Genomic DNA, 8,434 nt, shown 5'->3' on the forward strand with positions numbered 1-8,434 from the left:
GATTGTGTATCTATTTGGCGTAACTTTATATCAAAATAAATTATTAATACCACGTTCACTCTAAAAGAATATTTAAATAAATAATTATTTATTCACTATAAACAATCCACCCCTCTTTCAGAGTTAAAACTTTAGTTACCAATTTGGCTTTAAATTCCATAATCTTTCTTTGAAATTCTTTTAGTTTTGTACGCCAATTTGCAACTAATGAACTTATGATCTTTAGGCAAGTAAGTTAGTTTCCAAACACTATGATGTTTCATAGATAATATACCGCATTTTATGGCATCTAATCACATACTTAATTGAGAACAAGAAACGACATTTATATAAGTTGCTAAACAACCATGTAGTGGATATTGTAATCATGCTCTCACAAATGAACTATATAGTATGATGATATAACCGATCGTCTTTCCCTAACAGATCTCCTTAATAAAGTTGGAACCACTTCATTCTGTACTTGAGAGGTTTAAGAAATTTCATTATAAACTATATCAAGAATAGTACATTCAACCTTAACAAGTTTAGTCTATGGTACAAGAGATTCCATAATTATCTGTATAGGTAAAGACAAAAACATAATAACCTCCATCATACTCTTATCTTTAATAGTCTGAGAGCAGCTATACTCTACAATTACGTCAATATTTAGAAACTTTAGAGTATGTGATTCCATAATTCTTGTACCTTCTTTAGAGTTATAAAATCAATACCCCTTTAACAATCTAGATAAGATACAAAATAATTCCAAGTGGATCTGAATTCCAACGCACTTAATATTGGATTAGATAACCTCACTTTTGCATGACACCTCTAAATTTCATATGATTCAAGTAATTTATGTACAATCTTTAACTCAAAAAAAGTTTATGAAACAACTTTGATAAGAGACACATTTTGTATGTGAAAAAATTACTTTCATAATATCAGCCCATAAAAACCAGATAAATTAGTCTTAGTAATCATATTCATCACCATGTTCAATATGGTGCATTTATGCCTTTCGACCAAATCTTTTTGTCAGAATTTTTCAAGTATAGTAATTAAATTACCACCCCAAACCAAGTATTTGATAAATGACTCTTTAAGCTATTTCGCATTGTCATACTTGCCAAAATACTCATGGCCACTGTTAAACCTGACAACCTTTTAAGACTAATTGTAATTGTTTTATTCTTTGTCTCAATCATTTTCCTTAAATAGAAAACTTTCGGAAACAACCTTTTAATCATATACGAGATGTATATGTCATTAGGACTTAAATACAATCTTTGCAGATGTGTCCTAATTTCAATATCAGACAAGACATAATTTCAAGCAACTAAGGCTTCCATCATCTTATAGCAGTGCAATCCGCAAGCAAACCTCTTTTCAAGTGTTCTCATGGACAGTAAACAAATTCTATTGCTCTTTTCTCAAGCAGCAAATCATATGTCCACAACTTAAAATTTGAAGCAGTAAAAACCTCAATAATAATGAAGTTATTAATTACAGAAAATGTGACTAAAACCAAGCAATGTACATAATTAGCATCATGAAATATAATCACATTTGGGCATAATACATGACATGGATAGCGGTTATGAGAATATATTTCAATTCTTCGTAAATTCATCACCTTTGAATCACTAGAATCAGTCACTCCTCCACCACACTATCATGTATCCCTCCATGAACTAATACACAATCACCTCATTTGGGAGTATGACTACGCATTAGACTAGGAGACATCATGATCATCATATGAGACCGAAATTTCTCAAACCCAATCAAGCGTGCCACTTTGGCGGTCACTACTCAATTGAATCATTGAAATTCTCTCATACCAAGGATATAAACTTTACTCCTCACATATACCATATACATGTGATTTTAACTTTAGTGATAGGGGCAGCATATCACCAAAATCACATATAATTCGTATGTCAGCCGTCAATATTTATTAATAGGTTCCGTGGTTAAAAATGTGATCCTCTCTCTTGCAAAACTTTGCCTGAAATAACATTTTCGACAGTCAAGGGCAAGAAATGAAAGTGACCATGGCTATTATATATGTAGTAGTATATAGACATTGGGAGTGCTGAGTCACTAAGCAGAAAACATTTTTTTTAAGACTGAATTGGCAAAAGTCCAATAGATTTAGGACTTTTTGGACAATTTTTCACAAGATTATAAGTGTATGAAGACTAAAGTTTTCTCAATTGTAGTTGTTCTCACGATTTGTATCATCTTCAATCATGCTTTAATCTTCTTATATAGTCTTCCAAAGCAAAGCTAACCTTTAGATAATCTTCAAGATGATCAATTTAGCTATTGAAAATAAACTACACAATCATCAAGAGATCTAGTCACCCATACAATCAAATCTTCTTACCGATAGTGTGTTTTCCACAAATAGTGTTACTTACATTAAGAAATAAGCATTTCCAATAAATTGATTGACAATTGATACAATTCTCCTTCGTGTTTTATTTTCCGGAGTTCTGGGCTTTTGGCAAGCTATTGATATTCCTTGAGACTTAGTTGATAGTCAATAGAAAATCTAGATCTTCAAATCATAATGTATAATCTTGTGACAAGCACATTCTTATCAAGTAATATAAAGAACTACTTCTATCGGCAACGCATGAGTCTATTGAGGCTTCCCACTAGTAATTGACTTACATACTACCTTCCACTTCATCTTCCAAAGTATAACTAAGAAGATATGAACTATTCACCCTGTCACAATATCATCAAGTTTCCATGACCTTTCCCGTTCTCTGACTGGTTCACCTCCATTAAGGTCCACCTAGCCATCATCAATTTTCACTATGTACTTTAGATTCCATCATTGGTTATAAAGCCCCCCTTGTATTAGTTCATTCTGAAATACACAGCATCTGCATTTATCAAACATTGATATTCCAAATAATTTAATCAACTTCAAAATGTCATTTTACCTAAAAACAACAACTATCCAAATTGAGTGGTGCACTTATGCTTAATGTAACCAACCTAAAGGGTAGTGGCCCTATCCCAAGCAAGAAAAATTTACCTTGTCACTCACTCTTTTATTTTCAAAGAAACTTGGGCAACATTTCCCCTGAGTTCTCCAAATACACGAGCTGGAAATGGAAAAGCATATAGCAACCGTACTCCACGTCCAGTATATACTCAGACAACAAAAGGAAATATGCAAACAAAAAAATCTTCAACCACAAAAATGCATCTCAATGTAACAAATCTCGAAAATGTCCACCGAGAACAATTCAAGATGAGAAATGCTTATGTGACAACTCGGTCATTTTTAATAGAGTGATGGAGTTATTTCTGCTTCTCATTAATACATTGTTCTTTCTACTTATTAAAAAGGAAAGAAATAAATAAAGTTAAGCCCACCCACACAAAGTGAAGTGAGTGATTCTTCTTATACCGTTACTATATAAAAGTGACCGTACCGTCATGCTAGCATCTCTCATTCAAGATTGTATACAAAACCTAGTACGGTCATATTTATTTAAGAAGAAACATGAACACCACAAGCAGAAACTGTTTTTCTTCCATGTTTGCCAGAGATATGTGGCCTATTTGATAGATCCCATTTGTACGGAAATATAAGTAACTAAGACCAATCTGGATAATATAGTTTTTTTTTTGTCGGGAAATAAACTTTTCATTAGCTAACTCAAAGAGTTTGGATACAAAAACTCGAATCTGAACAAAATAAGGCCCATAGAGCTTCCGAGGGGTTGAATAACCGATTTAAGGGTAAGGACCCATTTCTTTGGGTTTTTGCAATCCAATCTCAACTGAATTTAATTCTATACTACAATGGGCCAAATGTAAATTAGTGAAGCCCATAAGCAAATTCTTGGCCACAATGAGAGTTGGTTCTATTTCCCACGAGCATTGTACTTCTCCTGTCAGCATCTGTATAAGTACTTTGCAATTTGACTGAAGTAGAAGTCTTTGTTCACTTTGGGAGAGAAGAAACTTTAGGGTTTCCACCATTGCCAAGGCCTCAGCTTGCACAGCAGAGTTTACTCTTACCGATCTAGCAAATCCATCCATCAAATCTCCCTAAATGTTTCGGCAAACACAGCTTATCGCTCCAATCGTCATTTCAGGCAAGAAAGTTCCTTCTATATTGATTATGAGAGTGTCTTCGTTTGGGCCAAACTAGATCTAAGGTGAGGCTTCCTTTACACCTTTCCCCTTCTTCTTCTCATTTTCCCAACTGTTGAAGCACTGATTTTCTGCCATGGCTGAGCTTATAAGGTGCTTCGGATTCGGCTTTAGTTTGCGGAAAACAGAGTTGTTTCTTTCTTTCCAAATACGCCAAAGGATAGATGCAAGGAGGTCGAAACTTGCAGAGGTATAATTGAATTTAAGTAGCCATTCATCTATTCGACTAAGTCCATAAGGTGAGATCTGAATTTGTAGTGCAGGGTCCATCCAAATTTGATAAGTCCAAGGGCAAAGTAAGAAGAACTGCTCTACCGTTTCTAGTTTCTGTTTACATAAATCGCAGGTATTTTCTTCCATTATACCTCTCTTTTGTAGATATGCAACGCATTTTGACATAATCCCCATAAAAAATAAATAAATTGATTTTCGGGCTTGTCTTAGCCTTCCAGATCTTTTGACGTGGTATGATATAAATAATATATGTTCTTTTTCAAACAGTTGGCATAATTAGTTGGCTCACTAGGTGAATTTTTGTCTTTTGCGGTGAGAGTTGGTCCCAACTAAATTCGTTGGGGTTACAAATTTGTACTTCTCTTGGTAATTTCGTCGTGGCGATCGGGCTTTGGGCTCTTGAAACACATCCCACCGACGATGTCGGTGCAAGTAGCTGAGTGAATGGCGCCCAATGTGCATCAGACATTCGGTGTGTGAGGTGCGAATATAATGAAGAAACCCACTTCAAATGTAATGAATATCCCTGTTTGTTTCATAACTATAGATACAACTTCTGTTTTTGAGTAAACTTAGATACAGCTGTCTATTGGATTGCTTAGTGATGATCTCCCCTTTATTAGGTATTCCATGTTTGTTGCGAGCTCAAAACTCTCTCAGCTTTAATAGTGTTAAGAAATTTAATTCAAAAACTTGGTATAAAAAATGTTCAATTGGCCAAACTCATCTGGTAGTATGATTAGCTTGCCAGTCATCTTCTTCAGGAAAACCAAATATAGGTATACATACATACGTAAGAGTCAAAATAATTGTCCAAAAAGTCTTAAATCTATTTTAGAGTAGACAATTTAATACTAAATCTTTTGACAATTTGAATGTGTTAATCTAGTCCTAAACCTTCTTAATATTTGCTAATTTAATTCAAATCGTTAAAAGATCTAAGATTAAATTAGCAAATTATCAAAATGTTTATAACTGAATGAACATAATTGAAAGGTTTAAAATTAAATTGGCAAATCGTAAAAAGATTCAAAATTAAATTAACACTATCAAAATATTTATATTGAATCAATCGTTGTATATAATATTAAAACTTTTTGGAGGATTTTTCCATAAAGAGTCCGGGACATATCTAAATTTTCGTGCCTAGGAGTCAGGGACGCATAGGGACCACGATGAAAATCATCTGCCGATGCAGACATTGAATTCGCCAATTAACTCGAAACTGGACAAGTCCCAGTCATTATCAGAGAACTCTGCGGTTGTCACGACAGATTGACAATGTGTAGAGTATAAAACTAATGACATAAAACGGCCAACGCATGGCCAAAAAGCTAATTGTAGAAACGGAACCAAACCATGGGCGGCTCATGTTTGAAAAGACTCCAAGATCGTAATTTACCATGTCTCCCCTCATTTGTCTTCACCCGTGACTTCTCGTTTGGTTGGCTTCGGTGTTCTTCTCTCTTTTTTAACAATTCTGTGAGCTGCATACATGGTTTCTCGACAGAGGACTAGGAAACATGGTGTTTTCTTTTGAGGTTTTTTATTATTATTATTTTGGTACCCACAACCTACTTTAACTCATTTCACATGAGTTGTTAAATCATTTTAAGGGAATAATTATCCAGAAAGTCATAAACTTATTGCACTTTTACCAATTTAGTTATAGATCTTTCAACTTTACCAATTGAGTCATAAATCTTTCAATATTTTATCTATTGAGGAATGAACAGGACTCCTGGTTCAATGTCGATGAGCAACTCATCCTCCAACGGCTACGACGGCGTGAACTTGAAAATGGTGATGCACATGAGCTTCTATTGGGGCAAGGACGCCATCATCCTCTTCTCCGGTTGGCCAGAGCAGTGGCTCGGCATGTACGTGCTGGCTCTCTTCTTCGTCTTCGTCCTGGCCTTGGCAGTGGAGGTTTTGTCCGTCTCTCCCAAAATTAGGACCAGCACGAACCCGATCGCAGGTGCCACGATGCAGGCCGCAATATATGGGTTGAAGATGACCTTGGCCTATATGGTGATGCTCTCCGTCATGTCCTTCAACGTCGGGGTCTTTATCGTGGCTGTGATCGGCCATGCTTTTGGCTTCTTTCTAGTCAAGAGTCGGGCTCTGGCGGCAGCGAACAAAGCGGCTGCAGCTAGTTCTGCGGCTGCCAGCGTTGCTACTAAAGTTTAAGTCTGGTTGCTTGTCACTTGTTAGTAGTTTCTCCCCCTATATAATCTATCGAATTTCTTTGTAATAATGTGCATATGAAGACCTTTTCCATTTACGGGTGATTTGACTTGACCAACCATAATATTACAGGAGTGATATAGTAGGTGAAATTAGAGGAGTTGGTTTCTTGCCAAGATAAATTAGTTACTTCTAAGCGCAACAAGTTCTTTAAAAACCTATCCCCAAATTGAATACTTACTAGATTCGGAGTTGCTCATGACTATACTCTTATCATGTGAATGCATAAGATAGCTGAAACTGAATGCTAAAAGGATGATCCCTTGTTTTAATGCCAAATAAAAATATGGGTTCCTCCCTAAATTGAGATTCGAGAGGTTCATAAATGCTATGCATGGATGGGTACCAATTCTCTCATATATTAAGGGTTAATCATGGGCAAAGTTAATTTCTTTCATTCGGAATCAACACAAACGCATGATTTTGAAACTTGAAAGGGGCATGTAGACGTAGACAGAGACGGAGATGGGTGATTGAATATGAAGAACGACGACTCACTTGGTGCCTGGATGAACCAAACGACTAGGCAAGAGCTTCTTGGCCAACCAGTGGTCGGGCTATTGACTAGGTCCAAGTATCTTGTTGCGGAATGCGAGCGATCAAATAATAAAATAGACAAAAAAAAAAAAAAAATTGAATACTAGATTAACGTGGTTTGGTCGTAGTGACCTGCTTCCATGGAGAAATCGGTGACAAATTTCACTATAGATCAAGCGATATAACGAAGATTACACGCTCGAGTCACTCAAATATTCTCAGTGTTTCCCAAACCTCATATACACTCAATAACGCATATAATATTTAGCCTCGTAATTTCTCGCGAAATAATCTCTCAATCTCATGAAAGAATTAAACAAATCTTGAATTCGCAAGATTTAATTGGCTTGAATACTAAATAATGAACGAAATCAATGCCAAGCACTCATGTGAAAAATCGCGCTTCAAGATCAACTCTTCTCTTTCAACAAGAACGCCGCTCAATAAGCAGGAGCACGCCCTCGGAGAAAGTCCCAAAATTAGATTGGTCAAAAGAGTCATTGCCTAGTTGGAGAAGGAAAGAAAATTCCTTTTTCGTTGTTTTCTTTCCTCATCTGACGCATTGATCGAGTCAAGGTCAAATTCAAAATCCCAGATGGACTTTCCAATTCAACCCAACGACTCAAATGCTTATCGATAATAATGATGTCCGTTTATCTCGAAATCCTTTCCAATTTGTTCTTTAACACTTTCTCTGTTTTTTAAATCTTGAAATCCTTATCCAACTTGGATTCTTTAACGCCAAAACAAAGAACACCAATAAATTGGAAAATTCTCTAATTCTTTTGTCGGGTACGTTTTCCGAGAGTAGCCAATGAGTCGAGTGGGTTCATTGTGACTCAAAAAAAATCGACCATGGGTCATTTGCACTAAAAATCTCTAAAAACTACCCGGTAGCCTAGGTCACGCTAAAAACGTGTCGAATGAAAATTAACCGCAAATTCAAGTCCGATTTCAGAAATTGAAGATTCTATCATGTCACAATAAATTCTAGGAACGTCAACTCGGTCTTAGAAGATTTTTTCTGCAATCCGAGACTTTTTGGGAATAAGTCGGCATAGGACCATTTTTGTTCAGAAAAAGTTGAGGACCGTTTTTTATTGCAAAATTGGGAAGCATGATAGATATATGGATGAGGAAAAATATCAATTTGATCGATGGAGGGTCAATTGAATTTATTGAGGCCGAACTGAATTAAAACAAGTAGGAACAAGTGACCAATGGAGGGAGAAACCACCCAAATTCG

The 8,434-nt window shown here is 35.8% G+C and overlaps 1 protein-coding gene across 1 annotated transcript; it reads left to right on the forward strand.

The window, feature by feature from the left end:
• The first annotated feature begins 3,971 nt into the window (after positions 1-3,971).
• Positions 3,972-6,668, forward strand: LOC104433084 (copper transporter 6). The gene is made up of 3 exons (XM_010045725.3): positions 3,972-4,360; positions 4,434-4,516; positions 6,141-6,668. Exons 1-3 carry the CDS (start codon positions 4,247-4,249, stop codon positions 6,592-6,594), a joined length of 651 nt encoding a protein of 216 aa, XP_010044027.3. The 5' UTR covers positions 3,972-4,246; the 3' UTR covers positions 6,595-6,668.
• The last annotated feature ends 1,766 nt before the right edge of the window (positions 6,669-8,434 follow it).

Source organism: Eucalyptus grandis, chromosome 1 (genome assembly GCF_016545825.1).
Source record: "Eucalyptus grandis isolate ANBG69807.140 chromosome 1, ASM1654582v1, whole genome shotgun sequence".
In the NCBI taxonomy this organism is placed as follows: Eukaryota; Viridiplantae; Streptophyta; class Magnoliopsida; order Myrtales; family Myrtaceae; genus Eucalyptus; species Eucalyptus grandis.

What these genes read in the sequence shown, in the direction of transcription:
- LOC104433084 (XM_010045725.3), top strand. Translation starts at nt 4,247, where the DNA reads ATGGCTGAGCTTATAAGGTGCTTCGGATTCGGCTTTAGTTTGCGGAAA. An exon ending in GGAGGTCGAAACTTGCAGAG is followed by an intron (nt 4,361 to 4,433) that starts GTATAATTGAAT and finishes TTTGTAGTGCAG; the next exon opens with GGTCCATCCAAATTTGATAA. An exon ending in TCTGTTTACATAAATCGCAG is followed by an intron (nt 4,517 to 6,140) that starts GTATTTTCTTCC and finishes AGGAATGAACAG; the next exon opens with GACTCCTGGTTCAATGTCGA.